Source organism: Gasterosteus aculeatus, chromosome 2, assembly GCF_964276395.1.
Source record: "Gasterosteus aculeatus chromosome 2, fGasAcu3.hap1.1, whole genome shotgun sequence".
Classification (NCBI taxonomy): domain Eukaryota; kingdom Metazoa; phylum Chordata; class Actinopteri; order Perciformes; family Gasterosteidae; genus Gasterosteus; species Gasterosteus aculeatus.
Genome location: NC_135689.1, coordinates 19388836 through 19405715, shown reverse-complemented (window position 1 = coordinate 19405715; position 16880 = coordinate 19388836). Strand labels below are relative to the sequence as shown.

The window sequence follows — 16880 nt, the reverse complement described above, 5'->3', positions numbered from 1 at the left end:
GAGCAGGGGTGTCAAAATAATTTTTAGGAAGGGGGCCACGCATGCTATTATCATGTTATCAGTGACATGAAATACAATACAATAATATTGTTTATCGCAATTAATTTAGGTGCGACAGCCCTACTGTTACAACTATTGAAAGAAAAATAACAATATTAGCTCTAAAGGTTTTCGAATCACTTGTCGCAGCAGTGGCAGTGGTTCAGCTACAATGAGACACACAGAAAAGCTGTATTAGGTTTCAGGATTTTTATTGTAAATGTGTTGTAAGTAGGAACAAAAGCAGAAATATACACCTTAGTCATCATGTTTCATTTTACATTATGATGTATTGCAATTTGCACCTGACCAAGTTAGAGGTTTGCATATTGGAGAACATGTAATATAAATTCTGATCCATTGATGTGTTATGACACTGCATTTTATAATGATCTGTCGTGTAAAAACCTTACAGGAAGAAGCAGGTTACCACATGTTCCAATTAGATATTCTTTAAAGAAATCTTTCACAATCACAAAAATCACCAGAAGAATAAGTCAGACCACCTTTTAGATGCATATACAGTATTTGCATACATTTACAGGCTCACCCATTTCGACAAGTGTTTCTCCTGATTGTATGCAAGGAATGCTTGATATCAATGTTACACTTTGTCCATACAGTGTCTTGTTTATCCGCCGCCTTCTGACCACTCAAAAGGGTTCATCAATCAATGTAGGTTTCAGCAAATCAAACGGTTCTAAAATCACCTGGATTCCAGTTAAAAATGTTACTCTCTTTAAACAACATTGGCGCGGATAATCAACAACAAATTATACTTGAAAAAAATTCTGTGCAGCAGGCATTTCGCGTCCCTCCCACGAGGACATTTGGCTTAATTTAACTGAGATGGACAATGACACACGTTAAAGCAATGTACGACAAAAAAAGGAACTGGTCACTGTTCGCATACAGTACAAGATCAAGGTATCTCATTTCATGGAAAGAGATCTGATATGTTTAACACCAGAATGTGATAACATGTGAAATTATTTTTTTAAATTATCTCCAATTTTCGTAATACCTTTGGTGAAAATGTCTTAATACGCATCATTTGTTATTGCTGTACTGCTCAGTCCGGATTGGTAGCCAAAGCTTGAGCGAAGCAGTGTACTTCTTATCTGTGGAAACCCTTCTCCAAGCAGACCGCATACGCATCCATTCGAGAGTATAACCAAGGCTTACTCTACGACCAGTAGATTACGGTGGTGAATGTTGACAAATCCTTTGTGTCTCTAAATATCCTGTATTGGCCTTCTGTGACAACAGGAATTTCAAATTCCCATAAAGGTGATTCTTCTGTGGTGATTCTTATTTGGGTTGTTGAAACGGCACAAATATTTCCAGCATCAGTAAGTGCGAAAAATAATCAACTTAGATTTAAATATTTAAATCAATTCATTGGATACGTTAAACGCATCAGTGTTTACATCAAACAGACAAAATAAGCTTGATTTGGTAAGAGGCAGGAGACGTCAAGACCATGAACCTTTGCATGTGCCACTTCTGACAGCAGTGACATGAAGTCATTCAAAGAACAAAGTAATGATTATGTTGCCTGTTCAGACTCTATCTTGACTAAAAGGACTAACAAATTGTAGCACTTAAATTGTACTTATAATGGCTCTTATTTATAGCAAGTTGTAAATCGGCTTATTTAATGAAATTGCACTTTCTTGTTTCTTGTTCTTTTGAGTTTGAATTCTTATAGAAGAATACAATACTCTTAGTCGAAATGCACTTATTGTAAGTCACTTTGTATAAAAGCGTCAGCTAAATTACATGTAATGTAATGTAAATACTTGTTGTGAACATTGGGCGGGTTCAAAGAATATATAGATAAGCATTATTTGTGGATGCACCCAAATGGGGTTTTGATCCAAAAAAGGACCATAACGACACAAACATTACGTGGTTGCAAGTGCAAATTACACAACATGATGCTTGCTGGTGAACTGTAATTCAACATGAATATTCTCCTTTTTGTTCGATATTACTTCAGTGTTTTTATCCTGTATTGAGACTCAAAGGCAACAGAGACACCTTTTCAAAACTACAGGAATGTTGGCATATCATTCACTCTTCTGTCAATGGGGAAGAATTAGTCCCCAAAAGCTCCCCGTATCCAGTTGGTTCTTGTTGTTGGGCAACAAATTGAACTTCAAGCCATCAAGTGATGCGTTTCTGCTAAACAACATTTGGCTCCAGAAAGGTACAAAAAATAAAACTCAGGGTTTTAAATAGAAGCAGACACCTTAGCAATGCATTTTTTAAAATCATATAAGGCTTTTAAGGCTAGCAAATTACAACAAGACACATCTCAGTAGCAAATCTTTCATCAAATCAGATCAGCTAAATTATTTGAGTGACAAAATGACGAAATAAATTGTCATGTACAAGAAGCTTATTTCACCTGTAAGGATGTTGGGTCAAGTAACAGTTTTATGTTTCACTTTAGTGTGTATACTTTTTTCCTTGTCACCCAATAAATTAGAACAGTACCATGGATGTACGTCACATGTACACACAATTGAACATAAACAAACAACAGCTCCCGCAAGGACCCCTTTAAAAGGTGTTTGGACTTTTAACCTCCCCTAACCCGTCCTCACTCTTTTGTCACACACGCGCTTAGGTGCGTGTGTGTGTATTCCCCATCCCATCCCATCCCCACTCAGCGTCAGTCTGTCAGAGTGGGGTCAGAGGAGTCAGTTTGCAGAGCGCCCTGTCCTGCTGCTTCTTGGAAAGCGGTGGACTTTGAGGTGTTTGGACAGGTGATCGCTGCGGGCAAACTTCTTTTCGCAGACGATGCACTGGTATGGTTTCACTCCCGAGTGGGAGCGCCGGTGTCGGGAGAGCTCGTCAGACCGAGAGAACCTGTCCGAAGCAAAACAGAGAATGTAATTCATGAGAGTTATGAAGCAAGATCTTTGGAACAAAATGCATTGCTATACTTTGGATTTTATGTATTTTTATTCCATAATCACAGTCAATCTATGCTCTCACCAAATTTCACCAAAGAATTTGACTGTGCCATTTTGAAATACTCCTGCTTCTATTCTTAAATATACTGCACTTAAACAGAAATCCATGTCATGGCCTGCTTTATGTGAGGGCATTTTGTACATGTGTTTTGAACTGCTTCTTCTCTTTGAAGGGAGCCAAACCAAGTCTATTCATGGCCGGCGCTGCTCAGGTCTCTATGGGCTCTGGCCAGCTTTGGGTATCATGACAGTGAAGGGTTAAGTGGTTGATAGATTTGTGTGTGCGTGTATGTGTATATATATATATATATAAGTAATTCATTTCCCGGTGCGTTTTGAGTAGCAGCAGCAGGCTTAAGTAGAATGGGCGATAAGTCACAGGGAGATGTCGCTCACAGTTATTTCAAAGCAATTTCCCTCTCGATGTGCATTACACACCCGGCCTATTCATCATTTTAATGGCCCAATAAAACGAGGATAACCAACAGAGCTTGTAAAGCCCAAGTCTGGAATCTGACAAACAAAGAACCTCAAAAAACAAGAGTAAGTTGGGTCATTGTATGTTTTGGTATTGAGTTCCTTTTTTAGTTGCATGTATTGTGGACTTGGGCTTGTACTATTTCCTAATCATTGTTATACTTAGACAAAGGACTACAAACAACAGTGAGCCCAGATAACACTGAGCTCACTGGGCGTTGTGAGCCCACATGGTACTGATAATCAGTCTTCATGGAGACCAGATTGATGCTGCCTTCACATTGATCAGGCACTGAATCATTTTGGTGAAAGTGTTACTTAGTTACAAGAATAACCATTACAGCCACATTTTTAAAGAGAAGTCAGCGTGAATGAATCAAATATATTTAGTGGGATTTAATCAACCAGTGTTGTCCATCTGTCGTCTTCTATCTGGTTCCATGTTGACGCACCGTAAGACTGGATGGCCATGCTAGTAACCTTGGGAGACTGTACTTGAGTTTGATGAGGTAAATTCTGATGTTCAGTAAGCATGTTGACAATGAAGATCAAGAGAGGACTGGCAATCCAACAAGTTCAGGAAGATACCAGAAAGAGCGACCCATGCCAGGTTTGATTTTTTTTACATTCTGATGTTAGTAGTGTCTGGTCCTCTGCCGTGGCATGCACCATGAAATGCCTGACCATTTCAAAGTCTGTGGCCAAAGTTCTGTCTCTGTACGCCCCTGTTGACATGGCTACCATCCTGAAGATTAGCAACTCTACAATACACTACTCTAGCTCTAGTTGCTAATGAGCACGCTAGTATCTCCTCATGAACAAAAACATTTTACAAAAAGTATCACCAAAATTATTCCATACAATCCAGATGGGAAATTAATGTTGTACCCAATTCCTTGGCAATCCATCCAATAGTTTTTGAGATATGTCACCAAAATCTCAAAATGTGAAGTTCATGACTTCTTTAGGACTTATTTTCTGGGGACCATACATATCTATCTTTTATCTGTTGAGATATTCTTACTGAAAATTGTTGGGATTCATAGCTAATTCCAATCTGTTAAAAATTGAAATTTACTTGCTCACTAGGGGAACCTACAGGTTTAAGTTGCTGTGGTAAATTCTGCCTATAAAACTGTATATTTAACAAACAAGGGTAACATTTATTTTTACCTTGGGGTTCATCATAAAGGATGTAACATTTACTCTTCTTTCTGTGTGTTCCCCAACAAAGACCTTATCTATCTGCATGTTTTCAGCAGCTAAGTGCTTTACCCAGCAGTTATTTGCTAACTTTACATATTTGGTGCTGGACAGGTAACATACAAGTTATATATAAGTATAAGAGCTTTTTGGAGAAAATCTCCTGCCTTCTCTTACTGGATACACAGATAACATAAGAGGTAATCGACCAAAACAGTCAAGTTGCAGGCTGAAAACAATTTAAAGGTGTTTTAAAGGGCCTGCATGTAGAATTCGGCATCAGCTTCCAATCGACTCAAAATTCCCTTGTATTCCAAGAGCATGAGAACCTAATGGCGGAAAAAAAACATGAAAGGCCCATTCTTCAAATGATGATTATACACAAAAAAATATATACTTATTGATATTAAATGCCACAAACTGTGCCTTTCACACTCTTAAAAGCTGCAGTAAACGGCCGTTGGATGATAGTGATCTTTAGGTTCGTCACATCAAGCCACCCCTTACATTTGATCCATACTAAATACAAAAATATGCAGCTTTGGGCGGACTTTCTACAACAAGTCCCCTTCAGGCAAAATTACTTTGTGTCAAAGTATCTGTTGCATGCAAGTCTCTACAGGTGCAACGCATTAGCAAAGTTACTTAATCTACACCAAGAAGCATGTCATTGTTAAAGTAAACGCCTGTAACTACAGATGGAAATCTGTGTGAGACGCACATGCACATATTACACTCTAAAGCTGTACTATATCAGCTTCAAGCCGGGGCATGATACAACCTATGTAGCTATTCTACAGACTCCAATCTGGCACTGAGCCCAACTACAACATACTGCATTGTGGAAGATCTTTCAACACAACATGCATTCAGGACTTATACACCAATTGGGATTTTTAGGGGGGATGGAATTGATCATGTGCCAGTTCTCATGGTTTTTCACCTGCACCTAAAGTCCTCAGGGCATCTTGGCGGAGCAGCAGCGCAGCACGTAGTATACATCTTAGACTGCGCGCTGTGGGAAACACCTGCGCAGGCTCTGTTCTGGCTTGTCTCTAAACTGCGTTCTTGGCTCTGCAGCCAAACAAAGTCCAGGGAAAAACAGGCTCACAAGGGTGAGGCCGTCAGGTTAGTTGACACACCTGGCAAATTACAGCAACTAGAGATTTTGGCAAGCGCACATACTTGGAGTGTATCTGAGGTCTTGTATTATCCTTTAATGTCTTTTTAGATTTGAACATCGATCATCAAAGACATTCACGTCTTCCGTCACCATGTATATGAGAGCCTCAATTTGAACTGTGAATGGGTGATTGCATTAATGTGTGACAGTGTAAATCAATGACAGAGCTACAAACGTGTGACCATAAAACCTCTACAGATTAGTATCCCACAAATGTCTTCAATCCAGACTAACTGATTTCTCCAATTTGTTCTGAGGACCCTGAAGGCTTTCTAGCTTGGACACAGGCTTTTTTTTGGAGGAACTCCGGAGCGCATTAAGTCAGCTGAGCTCTAAGTTTCCAAGTGTGTCGCTAAATCAAACTGTGTCAGCTCCGTCGCAACCCAACAATGTTGTCTTGTTGTAACAACAGATGCATTGGCTGACAAGGACAACGCTTCAGTGCCCCGACGACAGCCGCAGTGTTATTACAGAAAACTGTTTGGGTTCTAGACCAGTCCATTGCAAAAAAGAGAAAAAACTCCGGAGACTCCATGCAGCTGAAATCAACTGAAAATACTTTTGCCTGCATGTCTTCCTTTTAAGCGTTGGCATGTGAATTTGTCTGTGCATTCAGATCTTAACATGAGCATAACCATAAACTACAGCCAGAGAAAGAGAAAGATAAAAAAATCTTTGGGAAAAGAAGCAGAATCCACCGAGTTTTACGAAGCAAGTTACATACTCAGTGCTCCAGAGGGGCAAACACATGGATCTCTTTTACAGTTACAGATGGTAAGAGGTGCCTTACTCCCAGGCTCACCCCCTTTTCTTGGATAGAAGAACAAAGAAAGGGCAACTGTGTAGCACAGTATATTGCTGGTGTGATGTGAAGACTGTAGAAGTGCAGTTTTGGGAGGAGAGAAAATGCAAACCATTATTCAACAAAATCTGCCACAGTATTTTCCTGCAAACGGTTATCTTGGCTAAAGAGCTAAACCAACGAGCACTTCTAAAACAACTCTATCTGTCCAGTGTTTCTTCGACACCCTTCCTTTTGTGGACCTTGTTGCTTCTCATAACTGATATTATACCCGAAACCTTTAATTATGAACGATGCAACTTCGACATCGGTAGCTCTATCTGGATGCAAAACCTTCTGCTTTAAAAAAATGACATAAACAAATATTAAGTTTCCAAATGCATATTTGTTGGTGAACATAACATACATTTGTAATGAACCAGCTTTTAAAAATGTGTAGAAAATTATTTTATATTTTATTTATTCTAAATATGCTAGTATAAATAATGCTTTCAATTTATTTTATGTAAGCCCAGACATACATTTGGGGTTTTGAGTCGCTGCTGGTTTTCAGTGCAGCATCCTCACTCGTTTTACTCTCCTAACCTAAAGCTAGTATAAATTCTAACCTCACCTGATGCTAGATTTAACCCATAATGTTTGGCCGAACACAACCCTACCCCGACCCAGACACATGCATTCTCGGGCAATAGTTCCACGTATAGATGAATCCAAAAGTCGGAATTTGTACTCTATTTGAATTCTAGATGAAAAGCAATGATGGTACACGTATAAAGTAGCCAACTTGATTGTCCACTGTGTGAATGAATGTACATGTATGTGTGTGTATTTGCGTATGGGTGAAGTTGTTGCAGACAGTAAGCAAACAAGTGGAATAACTAGCACGGGGCAAAGTCTACATCCAGAAAACTTCAAAAGGCGTTCTATCTAATCTCCAACTTGAACCGTGGTACAAAAACACACAGATAGTGGAGACACACAGCCACTATGTAGTACAGATCGTAAATGTGATTGGGTGTAGTTTTCCTTAAGATTAACCCTTTCACCATCCACTTACATCCATAAATTAAAGATATAAGGGGAGAGATTATGTAAAAAAAAAAAAAATCTCTATATATATATATTTTTTTTTCTTCTTACATTTACTCAATCATTTTTTCCAACAGAAGTTTTTTGAATTTAAAAAAATGCATATCGTTATTTTTGTCTATTATTACTATAGTTTTACTTACTTATTACTGCTGCTCTTGTGTTGTTGTTTTTTTACCATGTAAAAAATTCTTGTGTGCACTGTGAATTTCCCTATTGTGCCACTAAAAAAGGAATATCTTGTGTTTTTGAGTCTGATAAAAAACTACCTTTAAACATAATTTTGAAACTAAAAATAGCAACATGAAAGACACCCTTTGTCATACTATGATGGACATAGACATGGTTGCTGTAATCTCCGTGGCATGAATGAAATACCTCACTTTACAATGGCATTACTCATCTAACTGCACTGTCTGTGTACTGTACATTCTATCCAATGACCAATATATCCATTTATCTTTATTAACCAGACTTTGATCAGTTCAAGCTTGTAATCTGTGCAAATCTGAAGGTAGCAAGAGTGGTCTAATACATTTTCAAATCTAGTCCATGACTGCTCCCATCAGCATCATCATTTGATTTGGTTAAAAAAAAGAACACATGTTTTTGCTCACCTCCATCCACAGCCGGGCCATGTGCAGGCGAAGGGCTTCTCCCCTGTGTGCCGCCTCAGGTGGGCTTTAAGGTGGCTACTCTTGGTGTACATCTTATTACAGCCAGGAAAAGAGCACTTATGCATTTTAATGAGGTCCGCTACTGCGCTCTTCTGGTACCTCTGACCTCCAACGAGGACCCCAGCATTGGATCCGCTGCCCAACCCTCCTTCCCCAAGACCAGTTGGTTTGGCGGCTATGGGTACCGGTGCGATCCGAACAAATTTGGGAGACATGGTGCTACCATTTTTACTTGAGTTGTTAATGTTTGTCGACGAAAGCAGCTGAGGCACCAAGGCAAAGGTCTGTCCCTGGATGTTGACCAAGAGTTGGGCGATTTTAATGTCCGATGGGGCCTGGGTTGGCTGGGGTTGGGCTTTCTGGGTGACTGTATCTGAGATGGCACTCGGGGCGGGCTCCTGTTTGATCTGGATGGGCTGAATTTGTAGGATGACAGGCATACTGGAGGCGTCGGTAGATTCTGATGAGGCTGGTGGTGAACTACAATCCTCGTGTTTGACCCCGTCAACAATACGAGGAGAACTACAATCCACTGCTGATGGCAAGCTGTCCATGTCCAAGTCACAAGGGGCGTGTTTGGTCTCGGCGTTCAAGGAGAGCGGCGAATGAGCCACGGGCACAGTCTGATCCAAATTCGGTGATACCAATAACAGTTCTCCTGCTATAGTCATTGAACCCTTCGCCTCAATGTTCTCTGGCATTGCCAACATCACCTCATCACTCCCGTCTTTTTCTTTTTCCAATGCCACCACCATGTTCTCCTCCAGGAACTCCTCAATCTCCTCTAGGGTGGGTTGAAAGAGGAGTGCAGCCGGATCCTGCATTCCGTCTAAGAAGACAGGTAACTCGTAGCAATCGTCTTTGGCATGCTGCTGGAGGAGAGTCAGCCGCTGCTCCCTTTTGGACTCCCAGGCCAGTCCCATGGGTAATAAAGGGGCAGATGAGGATGGAGAGGACAGGGAGGATGGGGAGGAAGATAAAGACGAAGAGTGAGAGCTACTGCGAGGGAGGGAGGCTTGCGAGAGTAGGAGGTCAAGCAGGCTGTCCTGACTCTTTCCTCCCGAGGAGCTACAGCTCGCGCTGCTTCTATTGCATCTGCATTCGTAGCCGGCGCTAAGAACGTGCCGCAATGTTGGCGACGAAGCCTCTGGGCTGGAGCAGAGGGAAGAACGAGGGCTGGAGGAGTCACTGAGGTCATCCTCAGAGGTACGAGGGGAGGAGGAAAGAGTCATCCCTTGGTAGCGGTTGTCGTGGTGATGCTCGTAGATGCCCGCGTCGGTTACCATGATGCCCGGCAACGTGTCACCATTAGCGTGGTGACAGAGGCAATTGTAGCCCGACCCCGGGTAGTCGGTGTGATACAGGAAGGTCTCCTCAGCAAGCGGGAGGTGATCCACCATTCCTGTGCTCTCCGCCAAAGATCAATCGGTTCTGCAACAAAATACTTCTCTCCTCTTCCTGCAAAGGACAAATGAGTTTCTGATCATTATATTGAAAAAAATGTCTTTCAATTTGACTGCATACCAAAACTACATTGTGTCTTTAAAAGGAGAAGATTTCAACCACCTAATTTCAATTAACTCTAACTTCCCCGCCCTGGGGTGATCATCATTCCAAATCAAACAGCATGGCAACAGCAACTGTCAGGTCAGGTGAGTCCGACAAACAGGGTTAAAGTTCTACAAGAAAGTTCGGTCAAGATTATACTGTATTGCAATAAGTAAACCAGCAGAAAGACTGAAAATGTGTCACCATGTTTTGTCTCTATGCAACGTACTTGCTGCTAGTTCAAGAGGTCTGCAGTTGATGGCACTTCAAAAGGAGAGCAAACCATGTGTGAAGGAAGTGTAATTTGAAGACTGTGTGTGTGCATGTTTCTGTGTAGACGCTGCAACTGCTGGTTCAGACTTCAAGCTGAGTATGGATTCCCACTTCTCAGTGCTTCTTATATTAAAGCAAAATGGTTCTGCTGTCATTTATTGATCTGCTTCTATCCCCTGCCCCCCCATGGTGATACTCACCTTTGTAGACACACACCAATGTGCTTTCAGAAATTAGAATACAATTAGAAAGTTCAACATGAAAGCCTCATGCATAACAGATCAACAGATTTCAATAGGATGATGAGCAGAGGATTTAGTGTCTATTTGTACCCAGACATACAACCTGTATTTACATTTATCAAATATTTAAAAGGATGCCAGACATTATCAAAGGACTTAAATACTATAATCGTGATGATTAAAGATTTTTTAAATAAATCACTTTACATTGCCACTTGTGCAATAACAATAAAATCAGTGACTGTGCGCCCTCTTCTGTAAAGCTGAAAAGCTGCGTTCTCTCAAATGGAACACCGAGAGCTTCACAAGGTCCTCACATTGAGAAAAATCTCTAGATTCGTTGATCAAAGTATTACGTAATTCACCTTGAGATAGTTTATTGGAATTGCACTAAAGTTATTGTGCAGTCTCACTGTTGGTGCCCTCCGACCACTTTAAGGGAGTTATGTAACTAGTGAGCTAACGCCAACATTCCACTCACGCATATGGCATCGGTGGGACTGAGTTCTTCACTAAGCCGTCGTGGGGAAAAAATAACACACTTAAGAAAACTTAAGTCACTTTCCATTATGCAGTAACATCGGAGAGTCTTTGACAGCACGCGCTCCTGGTATTCACCATGCACACATGCGCGAGTTACGCCATATTTAACCATGACTAGTCAGATCAACGGAAAAAAGTACCCGTATTAGATTTCCACGATTATAGATAGTGTGAGCTCATCACACTCATCAGCACAGCGCATGAAAGACGGCTCTGCGGAGCCCCGTGGCCCTCTGTGTCACCCAACAGAGAGACGGACAAGCACGCGCAGGCACAAACATACAGAACACCAGTCACCCTGCAAGGACTCACTCATATGCGCGTGAGGGGAGAAATCCTGCAAAAAACGCTCCTCCTGCGACTCGGGCTCCCCTCTCCAAAGCAGCTGCGCAGCTGTGCGTAACAGCGCGTAATGGCAATGCAACTCCGCGACACGGTCTTTGCATTGCTCTACGCCTCAAGACACACACACACACACACACACACTCACTCTCTCTCTCTCTCTTCCTCTCTCACCCACACATGCGCTTCATGAAGGCTCGCCTGCTCGGCATGCCGCAATTGGCTCCAGCGGTTGAGGAAGGCCGGGCTTCGGGGTTTTAGCGTAAATGCAGAGAAGGTGTGTGTGTGTGTGTGTGTGTGTGTGTGTGTGTGTGTGTGTGTGTGTGTGTGTGTGTGTGTGTGTGTCTGCGTGTGTGTGCTACTGACCTCTTTCCTCATACCCTTATTATAACGACAGCAAGTAGCCCAGACAGGTTTTGTTTTTCTACATTGTGTTATTTCTGATCGCTGAGTTAGGGATTTGTAATGTGAGTTTTTTTTAACGGGAGGTATCTGGAGACATTTTTCCTCAGTGCACGGGCACAACAAAGAAATCCAATTTTTAAAATGTAAAAGCTTTATTTAAATATTAGAAAATATGTTAAAATCTGCATTCAAAAGGTAGTCATATGAACTTCCACACACTCTTAGTGATCAAATAGATCACTAAAACAAGGAGACATCTTCCACCCAGGGTTAGGGTTCCATCCATCCATCCATCCATCCATCTTCAACCGCTTATCCAGGGTCGTGTCACGGGGGCAACAGCTCCAGCAGGGGACCGCAAACTTCCCTTTCCCGGGCCACATCGACCAGCTCTGACTGGGGGATCCCAAGGCGTTCCCAGGCCAGTGCAGAGATATAATCTCTCCACCTAGTCCTGGGTCTTCCCCGGGGCCTCTTCCCAGCTGGCCGTGCCTGGAACACCTCCCTAGGGTGGCGCCCAGGGGGCATCCTCACCAGATGCCCAAACCACCTAAACTGGGGAGACTCCAGCCACACTCCTGAGGAAACCCATTTCCGCCGCTTGTACGAGTGACCTAGTTTTTTCGGTCTTGACCCATCCCCATCCTTCATGACCATAGGTGAGGGTAGGAACGAAGATTGACCGGTAGATCGAGAGCTTTGTCTTCCGGCTGAGCTCTCTTTTCGTCACAACGGTGCGGTAAAGCGAGTGCAATACCGCCCCCGCTGCTCCGATTCTCCGGCCAAACTCACACTCCATCTTCCCCTCACTCGTGAACAAGACCCCGAGATACTTGAACTCCTTCACTTGGGGTAAGGACACATTCCCTACTTCGAGGTTTGTTAATTGTATGATGTAATATTGGTCTTTAGGAATATATAATTTCAATTATGAAGATTATACCAGATTGGGATTTTGGAGCAGTTACCTGAGAGCCATCCAGTGTGTTTAAATAATACCAGCAACAGAAGTTTCACCTTAACTCCAGCTGAGCGGGCCTCGCAGCGACCTAATTAGATTTGCCTGCGTAGGTTAGATTACCTCTCAGTGCGTTCTGATAAACGATCCACTGTCAGCCAGCTAGTGAACACCATAGGAGTGTTTCAGTGTGTGCTTGAGCGCACAGTACAGAGTCAGTACTTTTCCCTGTGAAAGGATACACTATGTCACACTGAGGGGGTTTGTTTTGCATAGGATTCTGATACTGCTACTGTTGTTTCTGCTTTTGCAACACATTCTCACCCTGATTTATTAAATACTGATGGTTAGTTCCAAACCGAGACACTTCGCATCAGCTTTGGACGTGTCAGGAATAATGCAGCACGTAGAACGTACAAACCAAATGGAAGAATTGTAATGATCTTATAGCTTCGAGACTACTGAGTCAATTTTATACAACCGGTTTAAAGAAAGACATTAAAGAGAAACAAAGACCCATCTTGCCAGATTGTCGTCTTCCGACTGACAGTGGCTGTTGGTTACTGCATCCATTCAACACTGTTTTCTCCAGCGAAAACATGAGGAAGTCTAGTCTAGCTACAGCAAGTTATAGCTTGGTTCTAAGCGAAGTCCACAGAATTCATTTTTTTTTGCCCCGCAAACTAATTGGATTCGGCTGCTCCACTCCAGCTAACATCAACGCTTGTGGAACCCTCCACAATGACCTATTGAGTCAAATTGATTTACTTCACTTTGTAATGCTTGCAATGGGCCAAAAGAGAAATTGGAAAAAGATATTCTTCTCTACATTTTTGTAAGGCTGGAATGATCACACATGATCATCATCTTTAGGAGAGATAACAAAAGGCAATAGATGGGAGATATGCGTAAATGCGCTTTGAAGTGAGAAGCGTAATAAACAAATCTAATCTAGTGTAATAAACAAAAATGGTTACATGAAGCTCAAGCAAAAGGTCAGTCAGAAACACAAGCTCAACAATCCTGCTCATTCATCAGGGTTCCACATCTCTCCCAGTGGCTCAGCTGATCAAGCTAAAAGGCAATCATTTGAAGATTTGTTGAAATCACACTTAAAAACGGTTCTTCTCTCTGTTGCTTGTCCTTTCAGCTTGTATCAGATGAAACTTTCTTTCCATCAGTACCAAAGTGATGCTCATCATAGGATGGAAGCAACTTTCTTCGTCACCACCACCAGTGTCAGGGGGGTAGGCCTTATCCAACCTCAGCAGCCCTACCCCTGGTTTATCCTACAGCAGCATGGACTCCAAGCTCCAAAAGACTATATTGATGCATGTGCAATACATTACTTTTAATTATCCTGAAGTCTCTCCTGATTTAAAAATATTTGTAAAGAGTTGGTGGCGGTTGCAGCTATTTCTACTCTTAAAGATATTTAGATAAAGCAAAGTTTTTTTTTTAAGCTCCTAATCAGCTTTGGCATCACCGGCTGACCTTGGACCCCTGGCAGCTCTGAAGCACCGCTCTGTGTAAACAGGAAGATGCTGCTGTTCACTTGCGTTCAGACCACTGCAGGTTTCAGAGTGTTTAGTGTCAGGTGAGGTGATGGGATCAAGGGCGGGATCAAGGGTGAAGGGATGGAGGAGGGGGGCAATGGCTGTGACATAACCAGTGTTTTGTTCACCCTCCCTCCACCCCTTGAGATGTTAAACATTTCCAAGAAAAAGGTCTCTGTGGGAGAGCTCTTTAATACAGGACACGTCACCCTTTCACCTAAAGTTGCTGTTTTTCCCCACACTATCTATTTTCAGACACTCCCCTGAGACACACAGTACCAACAGCAAAGAAACATATTTGTTAAAAACCCAGCTTGTTTTTCAGAACAAATATTTCCCCAAAGAGTTTCGCAAAGAGTTGGTAGTAAACCTGCAAGGACCTCGACCCTTTTACCCCAAACCGACAACCACAACTACTGACAGCAACCCTCCTCTGTCCAATGTGCTGCTTAGGGAGCTTAGTTGGCTTTTAGTTACACTTGCAAGTCTCATCCTGCTGGATAAAGTGGCTTTGGCTTGCATACTGGTGGAGCCATTTTTAGACTATTACTAATCCTGAGTTGTGTTTCTGAATGAAGATGTTTGAGTTCCCTTTAAATCATAGTCTGATTAGAAGGCTGTCTTTATTATCGGCGTGTAGCATATGTTGGTTCAAATTGCAGTGCATCAATGACGTAGCGCATTTTTTTAGCAATCTAATTAACGTTGAGTACTGACTTAGTTCAAGAATACTGAAAAAAGCCAACAATATTTTAACTGTGGGCTTCGTACATGATATGATCGGGTAATCGGATAAGCAGTGTTGTTGTATTGCAGGGAAGCTAGTCCTTGCTTTAACCATATGTGATGGGTAGAGCTCTCCCCTCCCCCCCCCTGCCTGTTTGGCCACACCACCTTAATTGGTGATGCCTAACAGGTGTGACCAGGTGCTCTTTAAATGGGAGCTTTTGCCCCACTAGAGCTAGAGGGGGGCTTGCTGTAGGTCTCCCACGGCATAGGCACAGCACTCGCCACGTGCGGATGGGTTTGAGCGGAATCTAGAGGTATGTCAGGGGTTTTCTGTTTCATGTTTTAATATGCTTTTTAGCAGTGAAATGTTTATTGGCGTTATTTACCTTTTCTTTCTTTTATACAGGAAATGATCAGGTGGTGCAACGCTGAGCCTGGTCACTGCTGTTTTTGCCTTTGATTTAAAATAGATTATGGTTACCCGGTTTATATAGTATCTTTGATTATGAATTGCTAATTTGTTTTCTTTCTGGGTTAGTGTCTTTGTTTTGTCCTACATAAACAACCATTACTGCGCCCTATACTGGGGGTCCCTTTAATGCCAGTGCAGGTGGGCATATAGTAGGCCTACAGGGGGTGGCTCACGAGGTGGAAGGCCCTTTCAGTTTATTTTGTTTGTTTGCTGTGTTTTCTTTCCTTTGACCTGGTGGTGGCCCCCTTGTCCCCTTTTCACTCCCCCGCCCCGGTGGGCCTCAAGTAGTCACCTTGTACTGGTAGGGTACCCCAGTATAGTAATCCTTTTTCAAAGCATAGATTATATTTTGCCATAAAACCGACCGATGTTTCTGGATTGATTATTTCTTTTCTTTTAAATATTAAACCTACTTGTAAATAAAAAAAAACATTGTTACAAAACTGGAACTTCACCTCTCTGCTCCCTTTCTTTTTCATTACAACTGATATTCTTTGGGTGAGAGTCCCAAAGTGACGTTGTCACCCTTGTGACCAGGCGAACGGCCGCCCCGGTTACACATACAGCAACCAGCGGTTTTGCCCGCTGAAGCCAATGAAGAAGAGTCTCCAACTTGCATTATCTACATTAATAAGAGGGCGACTCCTCTGGTCGCGAAAAAAGTCTGATCCTAAAATGTGTGAGAAAATTACAGAAAAAGAGACAATAATGTGTCTTTGATTTAATACCTCGGTAGAAATTGCAAACACAAGTTTATTGTCTCAATTTAAAGTCTGCTTTAACACACCAAGTTCATTTAGTAAATTATGGTCCATTTAGAGTACAATGTTGGATGTTAAAGGTTGCTGCAGCTACCGGAGCTGTATACAGCGTCTCCACTGTCAGGGATGCGTGGGGGGGGCAGGACTCAAACGCAGACCTCTCAGGAAAACAAAAGACTTTATTAGTCAAAAGGCCAAAAAACACAGGAACCAGGGGAAGAACAGCAGGCATGAAACTACGGCCATCCACGACGATAGACAATGACGCGACAAGTGACACAAGAGACACAAGGCTTAAATACACAAGGGAGGTGCAGGTGATTGGACACAGGTGGAAACTATTAGACGATCACAGGGGATGACTGGACAAGGCAGGAAGTGAAGTTACCCGGGGACACGAGTGGCAGAGTGGTTGTACAAAATACAACAGGAAGTGAACCACACCGTGACATCTACTTCACCTCTATCTTCTACTTATGTAAACTTCTGTCATTAAAAAAAAAACATGGTAGCCATAGCCCAAAATGGCGATGGCAAAATCAGTAAACTTCAAAACAACAGACAACAAACTAATGTGTGGTGTCACGTTGACTGCGT

At 42.2% G+C, this 16880-nt stretch overlaps 1 protein-coding gene across 1 annotated transcript; it reads right to left on the bottom strand.

Annotated features, from left to right (window-relative positions):
* Positions 1-234: 234 nt before the first annotated feature.
* Positions 235-11632, bottom strand: LOC120828801 (Krueppel-like factor 15). The gene is made up of 3 exons (XM_040192399.2): positions 11373-11632; positions 8395-9912; positions 235-2916 (listed from the first exon to the last, which is right to left on the bottom strand). The coding sequence occupies exons 2-3, from the start codon at positions 9852-9854 to the stop codon at positions 2748-2750; spliced, it is 1629 nt and encodes a 542-aa protein (XP_040048333.2). The 5' UTR covers positions 9855-9912; positions 11373-11632; the 3' UTR covers positions 235-2747.
* Between the last annotated feature and the right edge of the window lie 5248 nt (positions 11633-16880).

Coding starts and splice junctions, on each gene's coding strand:
- LOC120828801 (XM_040192399.2), bottom strand. CDS start 9,854: ATGGTGGATCACCTCCCGCTTGCTGAGGAGACCTTCCTGTATCACACC. Junction 2,917..8,394: donor TGGCCCGGCTGTGGATGGAG/GTGAGCAAAAAC, acceptor TGCTTCGGACAG/GTTCTCTCGGTCTGACGAGC.